Here is a 15,609-nt window from a genome sequence, read left to right on the forward strand (position 1 = left end):
GAATGGCATAAACCCGGGAGGCGGAGCTTGCAGTGAGCTGAGATCCAGCGACTGCACTCCAGCCTGGGCGACAGAGTGAGACTCCGTCTCAAAAAAAAAAAAAAAAAAAAGAATGTTGAATATTGGCCCCCACTCTCTTCTGGCTTGGAGAGTTTCTGCTGAGAGATCTGTTGTTAGTCTGATGGGCTTCCCTTCGTGTGTAACCTGACCTTTCTCTCTGGTTGCCCTTAACATTTTTTCCTTCATTTCAACTTTGGTGAATCTGACAATTGTGTGTCTTGGAGTTGCTCTTCTCGAGGAGTATCTTTGTGGTGTTCTCTGTATTTCCTGAATTTGAATCTTGGCCTGCCTTGTAGTCTTAATTGTATAATTGCTTCATAGAGTTTGTAAACTTTGTACTTATGTGTGCTTGTGTGGTCTCAAGTATTATTCTTTCATTTCCATGTTTAGAACTCCTTTGAGCATTTCTTGTAGGTCTGGTCTGGTGGTGATAAATTCTCTTAGTGTTTGCTTGTCTGGGAAAGACTGTATTTCTCCATTCATGAAGCTTAGTTTTGTATTAAATTCTTGGCTGGCAATTTTTTTCTTGTAAGGAGGCTGAAAATAGGACCTCAATTTCTTCTGGCTTGTGAAGTTTCTACTGAGAAGTCTACCATTAATTTAATGGGTTTTCCTCTATAGGTAACTTTGCCCTTTTTCCTAGGGGCCTTTAAGATTTTTTCTTTCTAACTGACCTTGGATAGTCGGATGACTGTATGCCTTGGGAATGGTCTTCTTGTATACTAGCTCATAGGAGTTCTCTAAATTTCTTGAATCTGGATGTCAATCTATCTAGCAAGATTAGGGAAAAATTTCTGAATTATTCCCTCAAATCAGTTTTCCAAGTTGTATACTACTTTTTCATCTTCTCTTTCAGGAATGCCAATAAGTTGAAGATCTGTGAAGATTTGGTCAAAGCCATATTTCTCAAAACTCTGTTGGTTTTAAAATTATTTTAAAATTTTGTTTTGTATGGCTGGGTTAATCAGAAAGACTGGTTGTCAAGATCTAAAATTCTTTCTTCTGTTTAGTGTAGACTATTGTTAAAGCTCTAACATTATTTTGAAATTACTTTAGTGATTTTTTTCAATTTGAGCAGTTCTATTTTTTTTTTCTTAATATGGGATCTAATCTTTCATATCCTGAATAATTTTTCTGTTTTTTTGTTTGATAATGGATTTCAAATGTCTCTTAGATGTTACTGACTTTCCTTGCAATCCATATTTTGAATTCTTTTTCTGTCATTTCAGATATTTTGCTCTGATTAAGATCCATTGTGAGAGAGCTAGTGCAATGCTTTGGAGGTGTCAGAACACTCTGGCTTTTTGTACTGCTGGAGTTCTTGCAATAAGTCCTTCTCCTCTCAGGGAGATGTTGCTTCTTATTTTTGAATTTGCTATTGTTTGAATGAGACTTTCTTTTTTAAATTCTTTTTTTCTCTTAGGGATATGGCTATGATATATGTTATGTGTGATCATTTGGCTTCATTTCTGGATGTTTTCAGGGGGCTGTATTTTGTTTATAAGAACTAATTAGAAGGACTGGTTATCAAGATCTGAAATTCTTTCTCCTGTTTAGATATTCTATCTTCTGTAGGACTGGGGGTGCAGAGGTCCTGGGGGGCTTATTTTTTGGAGTAGCACTAAGCCCTTCTGGTAGTAGATTTTGTATTTGGTAGTGCAGTTGAAACTGCAGTCCAGTAAATGTTGCTTAAGAGTAAGAGCTGGCAGGTAGGCTGATGTCTAGTGAAAGCAGGTACCTTGACGCTTTTTTGAGGAGGGGTGGGTGGGAAGAGATGGTGTTGGGGTGTAGGTGTGCTAAGGCCTTAGGGGAGGGGCTGGGGAATGTCCTTGCTCTTCGACCTGAGCCAGCAGAAATGTGATTTGCTTCCCTATCAAATCCCTGTTGCAGGGCTTGTGACTTTGATTTCATAAAGGTTTGGTCCTTTGATTTTTGGCCACAATGTGGCTGCAGGCCACCAGTATGCCCCTCTGATGACTACCACCAAAGTGGGCTCAGGGGAGAGTCTCTTCCCCCAGACCAGAGCAGGTACTTTCATGGTTTGTCTGTCCTCCATTTCTGGGATGGTTCCATTCTGTGTAGGGAAGGGGAGGTGGTCTCTGCCCTTCGTAAAAGCCTGAGCAGCATAGGGCTCACTTTTAGCATGGTAGAGCCACTGTGAAGAGCACAAAAAATGCTGTGTCCAAGTATGTGCTCACTGGCCCCTGGTGGGAAGAACCACTCTTGTGTCCATAACTGCATAAGTGGGGTGGAGATGACCCCTCTCTACGTATCTTCCATGGCTATGGGACTGCCTCCTTTAGTACTTGGTACCTTACCTGTGTTTCCTTTGTCCCAACAGAGACTTGGTGGGCTGTGCTCCCCTCTCCCTTAGAGGTATCCCATGTTGAGGTTTAAATCTCCAGGGATCCAGCAGCTCCTTGGGGCCTACCAGTCCCCTGCACCTGCCAAAGTCCGAATGGGTTGTGGGGAATGTTTGCAAGAGATCTAGTGGTGCAGTGACTCAGGGGTGAAGAGTCCCTTGGCAGGACCATTTCCCACTATGGGTGCATGACCAGTATGGCGCCCACGGTCTCAGCTCAGGTGTGAGGGGAGTATGAGCATGCCTACATGAGCTGGCCACTAAGTTCTCTGTACTTGGGAAGTTCTCAGATTGCCCCCAGTAGTGTTGCCCTGGATCACAAGGGCAGAGGGGCTCACCAGCAGTTTAAGAGTCAAGGGATTGTCAGAGAGGTGAGTGGAACAGAGAAGTCCTCCCACCTACCATTTCTGTGGGGCTCTGAGCTTCACAGGGGTCAATCTCTGCCAGGCTCTTGCGGCTTTCTTTTTCTGCAACCCAGCTTCTTCTTGTGGGCACTCTGACAGGTCCTGATTCATTTCCTTCAGTTTTCCATTCAGAATTTGTCCATTCACTAGTAACTTTGATCTTTTTTCTGAGGAGAACTGGCTTTCAATGCGCTCCTTTGGAGGCATCATATTTCCTTGCTTTTTCACGTTTCTTGTGTCTTTATGTTGGCATCTGTGCATCTGGTGTGGCAGTCACTTCTTCCAATATTTTGGGTTTGCTTTTGTAGGGGAGGATGTTTTCCTGGAGATGTGTCTATGATGTTGGTTGGGTAGGGCACTTTGGCTCTGATTGTGGGTGTGTGCAGCAGTGTAGTTTCCTAATTTGTTCAGCTGTAAATAGTGTCATCGGTGTCCGTTATTTCCTCAGGAGCTTAGGGTGTGGTTGTTGGTGGGGTTGTGGGAAGTTTTGCTGGGGACAGGGGTACCAGGTGGGCCAGTCCTCAGGCCCTAGTGGGAACAGCAGTGGGCCAAGAGTGCCTGTCCTTAGGCCCCAGGGTGGCATTTGCTTGCACTGGTCTCAGCAGGTCTCGGCAGGTCTATACTGGCACTGGCAGTAGCAGGTGGGTCTTTTGGTCCCTGGGCAGCAGTGTGGCATATGCTATCATAATAGCAGTAGTGGGACAATGCTTTGACTCTTAAGCTGTCTGTGCTGGTGTTGGCAGTGGCTGTGATGGTTGGGCAGGTCAGGCCCTGCCCCTGCAGGTTGTGTGTGCGGATGGTGCCATCTGTGGTGGTAGCAACAGGGTGAGTGGGTCCATCTTCAGGTCCCTGGTAGTAGTGCTCGGGTGCTAATGATGGTGGATGTGGCAGAGTAATTCCCAAGTCCCCGGATGGTGTTTTCATGCTCTGGGGTAAGGGTAGGGGCAGAGCAAATCCAGGTGAGCCTGTCCTCAGACTCCCTGGTGGTGCCTATCAGCACCAGCTGTGATGTGCAAGTGTCGGGTGATTCCTGGACTCCTGGTGGAGTGCTTTGATGGAGGAGGTGGTAGCTGCAGTGGGGCCCTGCTGCCGGAGAAGGTGGGATTGCTTTTAGTGGTTGCAGCTGTAGGCGGGCAGCTTCGGAGCACATGCTTTGGCCCCAGTTGGCACCTATGCGTTGGGGAGCCTGTCCTTGGGACACTTGTAAATGTGCGATGGTGGCCTGCTGTTAGTGGGCTGGGATTGCTGCAGTGGCTTGGCTTTGGCCCTGACAGCAACAACCAGCTGAAGCAGTAGCTGCAGGTGGGGTATGGCAGTGGGGCTCCTGGGATGTGGAGATGCGGGGGCTGTTGGGCCCCAAGGCAGGGTGATGTCTGGTGGAGGCTGGCTCTCAAAATGGCATCTTGTTGTAGCTGCCTAGGACTCAGGGGGATGTTTAGGATTCAGTCTGAGCTCCCTCTCTGGAGCAATGCCATTGTGCAGTCTGCAGACAGCTCCCTGTGTTGGTCTCTGGGCCTGTGAGGGGCTCTCTGGTGGCTGGGACTGGAGGAATCCATGATGGGAATATGGACGCTGCAGGTCTCTCACTCCCCTTTCCCTGCACTGGGGAGCTTCTCTGCAATCCCAGCCAGCCCTGGCCAACCAAGCAGGCTGCTTCTCTTCCCTCCCTTCCTTGCCCTAGGAGTTCCTGTCAGTTCTCTGTTGAATTCCAATGTTTTGTCTTTGATGATCTATTCAAACTGTGATTATCTACTCACTGTTTTCTTCTTCTTTGTGGAGGGGCAGCTGATAGATGCCTCTAGTCTGTCATCTTGAAGCCCCACCCCTTGAGAACTTCTAATGCCTCTTATTTTTTAGCCTTCTCTTTCTATAATACTTCCTGGTTTTTATCATATTATTGTATTTGCCTTGTCCAAGTTTACATTCTGTTCTGTAGCTGTAACTAAGTCTTCAGTAGTTTGTCTTTAGGTTCATTCTAAAAATTTAAAATCAGTTAAATCCATATGTTAAATAACATGATTCTATAACTATTTTTATTAGGGGTCTAATCTCAGCATGTGATGCTGAGCACATTCCATTTTGCCGTGTTCCTTTTGCAATTTCCAGATGGGAACTGTCGATGGTCCTCCAAGCACCGTCTGATCAGTTTAGGGCGAGTGTCTGCAGGGCTGTCGTGAAGCCCAGGAACACACTGGCCTCTTGGGCAGCTAAATCTGTTGTCAGCTAGTACTGATTTGGTCAGTGTTGAGAATTTCAAACTTAAGCTGAATTCTAATTTTCCACAGTTGATGATGCCATGGGGAAAGCTTAGATTTGGAGAGGGTCTTCTTCAATTTGAAGTAAAATGTTTCTCTGAAGGTTCCATTCTATTGGCTCATGGGCCTGAGAAGGAGAAACCTAATCCTCCTTCTACACGAGTCTTCCAAGCATTTGAATACATCTACAAGATAAATGTTCCAGTTCTTTTAACGTTTCCTCTTAGAACATGATTTCAAGACTTTTGCCATTCTCCTTCCTAAACTCTGAATGTGCATTTTTTTTCAAACTATCTTTGGGGAAGAATAGTTTTGTCTTTATTTCCAGTCCATTGCTGACAAATACTTCTACAAAATACAATAAAATGAATTAATAGGAAAAAATCATTTAAATTCTATAAAATGAATTAATAGAAAAAATTATTTAATAAGATACACCAAGCACAAGTCCAAATTTTTAAGTATTAGAAGCCACAGACATGAAATTAAATTTCAGTAATGGAAATCAGAATAAACATGGGAGAAATAATAGAATTACCCAAATTGTACACATTCTTCTTTGTATGTAGGAGATTAGTGTGATGAATTACTAGTATCACTAGTATACTCATAGCCTTCCTTTTGTTATTCTTTAGTCATAAGTTTTATTATGACTAAAATTCCCTGCGTTAAAGTTCTGCATACACACTTTGAATGAGTACTGCTTATGTTAATATTTAAAGTTTGTGACAATGAGCTAGCTTCTTGCTGGTTCACTTAGGTAATCTTGGTTGGACTGGTGACAATGTCGCTTTCAATGCCTGTTGTACAGGAATTCTTTTTTTTTTTTTTTTTGAGACTGAGTTTTGCTCTTGTTACCCAGGCTGGAGTGCAATGGTGCAATCTCAGCTCACCACAACTTCTGCCTCCCGGGTTCAAGTGATTCTCCTGCCTCAGCTTCCCCAGTAGCTGGGATTACAGGCATGTGCCACTACACCTGGCTAATTTGTATTTTCAGTAGAGACGGGGTTTCTCCATGTTGGTCAGGCTGGTCTTGAACTCCGGACCTCAGGTGGTCAGCCTGCCTCGGCCTCCCAAAGTGCTGGGATTACAGGCATGAGTCACTGCACCTGGCTCCTAGGAAACTGTTTTTATATTTTATTTTTCAGATACTTACAGTAGAAAACAAATCTAACAGAGGTTTGTTGAGAATAGGTTTTAAAGCAATTTCAACAAGCTCAATATATTTGTAGATACCTTGAATTCAAATTAAACAATTGTAATTTCAGCTTTCCTTCTTTTTCTGTTTATTTTTTCTTAAAAGTATTTGATAGAGACGGGTTTCACCATGTTGCCCAGGTTGGTCTCAAAAGTTCTATTAGTTTATTTTGTAAAGGTATAGTTATGTTTAAATGTGATGAAATTCTTTTGAGGAAAGAAATGGGTTCTGGATTTTATATACTTATTTAGATTACAGTTGGCAAATCAGCCTTAAAATATCACATTTGTAGCATGTTCCTTCAGTGTATAACAGATAGGCAACTCTCATCACTAGCCACTTACCACACGAGTCTAACAATACTTCGTTCAAAATGGTCCATACTTCGTTCAAAAATGGAGTACAGGCTGGGCGCGGTGGCTCCCACCTGTAATCCCAGCACTTTGGGAGGCCGAGGCAGGCGGGTCACAAGGTCAGGAATTTAAGACCAGCCTGACCAACATGATGAAACCCTATCTCTACTAAAAATACAAAAATTAGCTGGGCATGGTGGCACGCGCCTATAACCCCAGCTACTTGGGAGGCTGAGGCAGGAGAATCGCTTGAATCTGGGAGGCAGAGGTTGCAGTGAGCTGAAATCATGCCACTGCACTCCAGCCTAGACGACAGAGTGAGACTGTCTCAAAAAAAAAAAAAAAAAAAAAAAAAAAAAAGAAGTCTATGGTATTTGGATGTTGCATCAGTGTCAACTTGCTGTAGAAATTGCTAATCTCTTCCCCTCAATTTCTGAAATGATCTTGTTGGGACTGGGAACAGCAGGTGCAGGAGTGGTACCAGATTGTAAATTTGAATAGTGCTGTCCAAGGAGGGTTTTATCTGTATTAAAGTTTGAATCCCAGAACTGAAGGTCAGACTTCAGGCTTGGTGTAATTCAAAGGAAATAGAGCAGGATATCACCTCTCTGATTCTGAATACTTAACTTTTGTGAATGCAGCCCAAGTTTGGGAGGGGGGAATGTGTGTGTGCATGTGCATGTACATATTTATGCTCATATCACTGTTGACTGAACACTTAAAATGGACTAAAATTCCCTGGTGTTTTCATAGTTGCCAGTGTTCTATCACATCTTCCTTTCATTTCTGACCCCTGGCTACAGTTCCCTTCTCTAGAGGTGATGAGAATTGGTGGTTGCTTGTGCATGTTTCTAGAGATATTCTTTTCATAAAGGTACAAAATGGTACTGTACTATGTACCATTGTTATTTGTATAGATGCACTATTAGATACCTTACTTTCTTCACTAACTGTATCTTGGAGAATCGTTCATATTGGTATATAAAAAACTGCCCCATTTATTTTCACTACATCATTTTCTATAGTATGGATGTCTCATATTTAAGAAGTTACATATTAATGAATATTCATGTAGTAGCCTGTCTTTTGCTATATTATAATTGGATAACTGCACATTCCTCATTTTCTACATTTAGTGACCTTTCTGATAGATACATTCTCAGGATCTGGAATTGCAGGCCAAAAGATACGTGCATATTAAATTTTGTTACGTATTTATGCCAACAATTTATACCAAAATTATACCTGTTCACACTTCCACCAGCAATGTATAAGACTGCCTGTTTGGGGGAATTTCTGAGTTTTTTTGTTAATCATACCTGCAGTAGGTAGAATTAACCAACTGATTTTTTTATTTTATAAAATTGATCTAGGATTGAAGGAATTCAGCTCAAGCCAGAGGTTCTCCGTCCTGATGATAATCATTGTATTTTCAAGTGGCAATTTGATCTCATGTGTGTCTAAATCCATAAAATAGCAACACAACAGGAATCAATTGTTTTCTCAAAAACACAAACCTTTGAATGGTTTCATTACTTGAAGCAGGCTCACATATTTAAATGGGAAGGTAAATTGAGTGCCATAATCATACTATTTATAAAAGTTTTTGTTAAAAGTAATTTTGAAAGGATCATTTTACATTTGTTGCACGAGTCAGACTGAACCTAAAGATTTAATTATAAAAATATTTTAAGTGATCCCCATCACAGTCTATAGGGCCTGCTCTCTTGTGACCCCACAAGACTATGGAGGTCAGTCTTGCTTTTGCTCACAGAAAGCCACTTGTTTCTTGTCCTGTATGTCAGTGTGGTCTGACAGCAATCCCCAGGTCCTGGCCAGTGATACTGATGTCACACGATTTCATGCCGCTTGCTTTGGCGTATCCTTGAGGTAGCCATGGAACCAGACTCCACTCTGGTGGCTTTCTCCTGATAGCTGCACAAGTAATTGCATTTGCAGTCTGAGGACATTTATTTCCAGAAGATCAGCCCTGTGCCCCTGAATCCTGCAGCACTTAATCAGAGCACTGAAGGAGCGGCCATCCGCAAGGCCTTGTCACTCCGGCTCTCGAGTCCTGCATTTTATACAAGAAACAGCTTAGTGTTCACTGAGCTGAATGTGCCTGGAAAACAGAAACCCAACCTGCTCACAGGCACCACTGTATTCTATGAGCACAAACTAATTTTGGGATTTTCACTAGACATAAATGTTGATGCCTAGGTTTAAAAAGAAAATGTTCTTTGGATTTGTTAAGAGGAGATTGTTTTGGCCCTTTTCTCGAAGTCAGTGAAACAATAATGATATTGGGGTGGAAAAATTCCTCATAGTTGCAATGTTTTAATTGTGTTTATTGATCTTGTGGTGTTAGCTGCCAGTTGAGTCATTTACTCCAAACTGACAGTAACTCCAAAGGTCACAAGCATCTGAGATATTTTTTGTGTATTTTGAGGGTCTTTAGTGAATACATAATATTCCATATGGTTTAAGAATTCTAAAGTGATTAGGATTAATTTCCATCCCAGCGTCACTGAATTTAGGACCTCAGTTTTCTAACCACACAGCAGACTATGCAGTCAACCCTCTGCATCCACAAGTTCCACATCTGTGGATTCAACCAACTGTGGATAAAAAAAATTTGGAAAATAAAACAATACAAATAACAAAACAACAATAAAAATAATACAAATAAAAATAACACATGATAACAGTTATTTACCTAGCATTTACAGTGTATTTGGTATTACAAATAATCTAGAGATGATTTAAAGTATACAGAAGAATGTGTGTAGCTTATATGAGAATATTATTCCATTTTATATGGGAGACTTGAGCATCCTCAGTTTTGATACCCTCCGGGGTCCTAGAACCAATGCCCCAAGGATACCAAGGAACGACCGTAGTTTCCGAGTAAAATATGCACCCAATTTATTATCACCATTACTGATACTAGTTACTCTAATTGAGCAAGTGAGAAGCTATTGTATTATGATCTGAAGAGAAATCTGTAAACTGTTAAAATACTGAATTTGTGATAAAGTGTCCTTGACTCTACTTTAAGTACCGTCATTTAATTAGCAGCAACAGTGGGGCTTCTCTACAGAGATAACTAGTTTAGCAAAGGAAAGGGGAAACCAAGACCTTGAAAAGCAAAAGGCATTTTACAAAATAGATTCCATAATTAGTTGAGTTATTACATCTCTGAAAAGGGCAGGCTTCTCTAACTACATATCTACTCTGTGACTTTTCTTTCAAATTGATGCCTGAGACTCCCTTGATTTTAAAAAAGTCACCATAATGAAAAAAAATAAGATGTTACGTTTCCTATAAAAAATAGGAACTAGTGTTTCAAGCTATCCTTTTCCTGTTTCCAAGCTGTTAATGGAGAGAAATTTCTTTTAAAGCCCAGTTCTAACGCAAAAGAGATGATTGCATTTTAACTGGCAGCCTGAAATGTTATCAGCTCATTTAGATGTAGAGTCTGTTATTTAAAGATACTGTGTTTCTTTTTAGTGCTTTTACCTCTAACTTACGATTTTAATAATTTTTTAAAACCAGTTAACTAGGCAGCGATACTATAGCAATGCTAGTTAACACGCTGCTTAATATTTCTTACTGTGAATTCATGTATTTTGGAACTTGATGTTAACAAATAATTTTAAAAAATCAATTTGAAAGATGCTCATGCCTATAATCCCAGCACTTTGGGAGGCTGAGGTGGGCAGATCACCTGAGGTCGGGAGTTCAAGACCAGCCTGACCAACATGGAGAAACCCTGTCTCTACTAAAAATACAAAATTAGCTGGGCATGGTGGCACATGCCCGTAATCCCAGCTACTTGGGAGGCTGAGGCAGGAAAATCGCTTGAACCCAGTAAGCGGAGGTTGTGGTGAGCCGGGATCACGCCATTGTACTCCAGACCGGGCAACAAGAGTGAAACCCCATCTTGGAAAAAAAAAAAAAGGATGCTCCGTTGGTGCCTCTGTGAGCCATTCTAGATTGTAGTAAATAGAATTAAGTGCACAGGTAACCTTCTTTATGTCCTTCATTATTTTTCTGAACCTAATTTCACATGTTATGTTCTTTTGTTGTTGTTATTTTGAGACAAGGTCATGCTGTGTCACCAAGGCTGGAGTGCACTGATGCAATTACTGCTCATTGTAGCCTCGAATTCCCAGGCTCAAGCAATCCTCCTATCTCAGCCTCTCAAGGAGCTGGGACTATAGAAACATACTACCATGCATGGCTAATTATTTTATTTTATGTAAGATGGGGGTTTACCAAGTTGCCCAGGCTGGTCTCCAACTCCTGGGCTCAAGTGATCTTTTGTCTTGATCTCCCAAAGAGCTGGGATTACAGGTGTGAGCCACTGTGCCCAGCCCATATTATATTCTTTAAGATTATTCTTCTAAGTATGATACTTTCCCTCTACTTTTAATCCTCCCACCTACCAAATGGCTAGTTGTTTCTGTTTCCTTTCTTCAGGTTCTTTCTGCATTAATTTTGTCTTTATGAGACTAGGGGATATGCAATGAATATTGGATATTGGAAGTCAATGAATATTTTTATGCAATGATGTTTTTATGAGAATATTCCTCTATTATTTAAAATAGTATTAAGGGAGCATCTTTATTCAGATATTTGTTAGTGCCTAGCTAGGACTCTGAGAGCTTACTGTTTATTAAAAATCAATTTCCATATACACCAAGCTTGAGAAAGATAGTTCTATAAACATATTCTATATATGGACTGAATCTACTAATATGTTATCCAATGATTTGTTTTTATTAACTCTTTCCAGTGTTCCACACAGAAAAGGCTTATGTGTCAAAGTTTCCTTCTTTTTTCTAACCCAGATTTTATATTTTATATCCCTTCTCTGTTTTTCTTTTTCCTTTTTTTTGATGGAGTCTCGCTCTGTTGCCCAGGCTGGAGTACAGTGGAGTGATCTCAGTTCACTGCAACCTCCACCTCCCAAGTTCAAGCGATTCTCCTGCCTCAGGCTCCCGAGTAGCTGGGATTACAGGTGTGTGCCACCATGCCTGGCTAGTTTTTGTATTTTTGTTTACTAGAGGTGGGGTTTCACCATGTTGGCCAGGCTGGTCTTGAACTCCTGACCTCAGCGATCTGCCCACCTCGGCCTCCCAAATGCTGGGATTACAGGTGTGAGCCATCGCCCTGGGCCCCCTTTTCTGTTTTCAAGACACCTAAATTTTCCTGACATACCATTGGGATTTAATAACTTTATGAGGAGACTATAGGGAACTTGGAGTTAAAAATGGAAGAAGTAATTAACCCAACCCCTTGTAGTCATTAGCAGGCAAAGTCAATGAATTTGCTATAGCAAATGCAGGTGTACCCTGTTGACTACTAATGTTATTGTCTTCACTTTCTGTAATCATTTTAGGACCTGCTCAGTGCTGTAGAAGCAAAACAAGCTCTTGAAAGGGAAGTTAAGATCTTCCAAGAAAGGCTGCTTGCTGGCCAGCGGGTCTGGGATGCCTCAAAGCAGGAGCTGAGCCTCCTGAAGCAAAGCTCTTCCGAGTTGGAGAAGAGTTTGAAGGCAAGTCGGGATGCAGTCACAGCCTCACAAAGCCAGTACTCCTCATTTACGGAGAAAATTGCAGCCCTCCTTAGGGGCAGATTGGGCACGACTGGGTCTACTGAGGACACCATTTTGGAGAAGATTCGAGAAATGGGCAGCCAGGAAGAAAGCAGGGACCAGGTGAGTGGGTCATGGCTATTTACAGACATCTTAAGAACGGTGAGCTCATTCATTTAGCATGCTCAGCGACTGTATTAGTCTATTCTCACACTGCTATAAGAAATACCTGAGACTGGGTAACTTATAAAGAAAAAGAGGTTTAATGGATTCACAGTTCCACATGGCTGAGGAGGCCTCACAATCATGGCAGAAGGCAAAGGAGGAGCAAAGGCACATCTTACATGGTGGCAGGCAAGAGAGAGAGTGTGCAGATCTCCTGAGATCTCCTATCAGATCTCCTGAGAGTTATTCTTTATCACAAGAACAGCATGGGAAAAACCCACCCCCATAATTCAATTACCTCCCACCAGGTCCCTCCCACGACATGTGGGAATTATGGGAGCTACAATTCAAGAGGAGATTTGGGTGGGGACACAGCCAAACCGTATCAGTGACTTATCTCAATTAGCTAAAAGCATCACTTAAGGCCAGGCATGGTGGCCTAGGACTGTAACCCCAGTTCATTTGGAGGTCAACGTAGTCACTTGAGGCCAGGAGTTCGAGACCAGCCTGAGCAATATAGTGAGACCCCTCTCTTTACTAAAAATAAAAATCAAGTCCCAGCTACTTGGGAGGCTGAAGTGGGAGAATTTCTTGAACCCATGAGTTTGAAGCTGCAGTGAGCTATGATTGTGTCTCTACACTCCAGCCTGGGCTACAGAGCAAATCTTGTCTCTAAAAAAAAAGTATCATTTAAATGTGGTTGTATTACTTTCCATTTTAATAGAAAGGCATGGGAGTCCCACAAGCCACATCTAACTACGATGCAGGTTCTGGAATTGGACCTGCCTGGTGCTGAATCCCGTCTCTGCTGTACATTCACTCACTGGCCATGTGAGCTTGGGCAGGTTCTCTGAGATACGGCCTTGGAGATTTTGTTTCCTTATCTGCAGAAAGGGGTTAGCACAGGTTCCATGACCTCTTATCTGAAATTCTTGGGGCCCAGTGTGTTTTTGAGCTCAGAATTTTTCAGAACTTAGAAAGGTAATGCAGAGGGCAGCCTTACACGGCCCTCCACTGTGGTGTCTGGGACAGTTCCCTACCATCAGTTACATTCACAGGTCTGCAGCAAAGGCCGCCAGCAACACTAAGTGGGATAAATGAAGACCGTAAATAGCCTCTTGTCATTTTGGGTCAGGATTTGCTGCCCAGCTGGGTCAGGTCAGGCCAAGCTTTGTCAGTAAATGACTTATGAAAAAACCTGGATCTTGGAATTACAGATAAAGGTTCCCAGACCTGTAACAGTATCTGGCTGATCAGGTTATTGTTTCATGTATGTATTGAATGAAAAAAATTGTTATAAAGATCTTAACTCATTGCCTGGCAAGTCACAACAATAAATATTAACTGTTGCTGCTGTTGCCTCTCCTTCTTCCTCCTTCTCTCCTCTTTTTCATAATGTATTGGTGCCTAGAACAGTCTTTTAGGGGCCCTATCTAACCAATGGAGAAAAATGGTTTAATTCACATATATGATTGAGGCTTGTTTAACTCTGTCATCTTGTTTCTACTATCAAGGATTCTCTTTTTCTATAAAGCTTTACCTAGCAGAGTCCGCTTCAGCCCAGGCTTTGGTTAAATTATCATCAAACCCAAATTATAGAAGTCCTAGTTCATGAGGCTTTAAAGTCAATGATCTCCAAAGTCCTCGTATAATTCCATTATGAACTATTTCTTCTATTGCTGTTGTGCTTGCTTAAAAGGAGAAAATGCATTCTTCCATCTTTTAATGTTACTAAAAAACTCAGAAGAATCACTAACTCAAAGTTCAGGGTTGCATTTGTCAATTTCCTTTAGTAATAGTAAATTCCCTTGAAAAATTCCCTGAAATTCAAGCTTGCAGTGAGCCAAGATCATGCCACTGCACTCCGCCTGGGCGACAGAGTGAGACTCCATCTCAAAAAAATATATATATATGTTCTCAGAAATTCATGCATACTCTAGGAGTAACCTTAGTGGACCCTTTAGCCAAGCGCATTTTCTTTTCTTTTCTTTTCCTTTTCTTCTTCTTCTTCTTTTTTTTTGAGATGGAGTCTCACTCTGTCGCCTAGGCCAGAGTGCAGTGGTGCAAACTCAGTTCACTGCAACCTCCGCCTCCCAGGATCAAGTGATTCTCCTGCCTCAGCCTCCCGAGTAGCTGGGACTACAGGCATGTGCCAACACACCCAGCTAATTTTTGTATTTTTAGTAGAGATGGCATTTTACCATGTTGGCCAGGATGGTCTCGATCTCTTGACCTTGTGGTCTGCCCGCCTCAGCCTCCCAAAGTCCTGGGATTACAGGTGTGAGCCACCGTGCCTGGCTGCCAAGTGCATTTTCTATCTCTTTGTGGAGATAAAATGTCACGTGCTCCTTGGCTGTCCTCCACGCTAATGTGTAGAGGTCTCCGCGAGTAACTTAGTTTTTCTTGTGACTCAGTTTACATGGAGGTACTTGATTGGGAAAGAAAATGATTTATAGGTTTGGAAATAAGCTTCATTAAGTCATTTCTCTTAAATGGTAATAGATATACAGACGATTTCCAGCTCATGAAAATGCAATTAAAAAAATTTTCAACTTGACAATGGTGTGAAAGTGATACACACTCAGTGGAGACCATACTTTGAGTGTGCATGCAGCCGTCCTGTTTTTCACTTTCAGTATTCAACAAATTATGTGAGACTTTCAATACTTCATTATAGAATAGGCTTTGTGTTAGATGATTTTGCCCAAATATGGGCTAATGTAAGTGTTCTGAGCACTTGTAAGGTAGGGAAGGTGAAGCTGTGATGTTCGGTAGGTTAGGTGTATTAAATGCATTTCCGACTAAAGAAACTTTCAACTTACGACGTCTTTATCGGGACACAACCTCACCATTAGTCGAGGAGCATCTGTACCTCAATAGCTATTTTTTTTTTTTTTGCCATTTCATTTTATTGCTTTCCACTTCTATATTTCCAAGTATTTTCCTAAAACTGCTTTAATCCTTGCATGTGAAACAAGGCACACAATTATCAGCATGATGTATATGTTTATTTTCTAAAGCTAAATGATGTAAATTGGTTAAGCTGGGTGTGCTTTCTCCCACTCCCCATAAAAATTAGAATGATTCAGAGTCTTTTTAGTGCTTTTGTCTGCCATTCCTACCCTGTAATTTTTTTCAATAGCTGCTCTCCCTATTTAAAAGCCTGAAATCAAGCATATAGCTGGTGTCTTGTGTGACTCATCTTCATGTAAA

At 41.7% G+C, this 15,609-nt stretch overlaps 1 protein-coding gene across 1 annotated transcript in view; it reads left to right on the forward strand.

Moving 5' to 3' along the window:
• The window catches only part of CCDC170 (coiled-coil domain containing 170), a 95,978-nt gene that overhangs the window by 35,630 nt on the left and 44,739 nt on the right, over positions 1-15,609 (forward strand). Inside the window, 1 exon segment of the mRNA XM_017887608.1 lies at positions 12,037-12,354. Within this exon segment, the coding sequence (XP_017743097.1) occupies positions 12,037-12,354 (318 nt within the window).

The sequence above is a fragment of the Rhinopithecus bieti genome, unplaced genomic scaffold, assembly GCF_001698545.2.
Source record: "Rhinopithecus bieti isolate Rb0 unplaced genomic scaffold, ASM169854v2 scaffold_16097, whole genome shotgun sequence".
Lineage (NCBI taxonomy): Eukaryota > Metazoa > Chordata > Mammalia > Primates > Cercopithecidae > Rhinopithecus > Rhinopithecus bieti.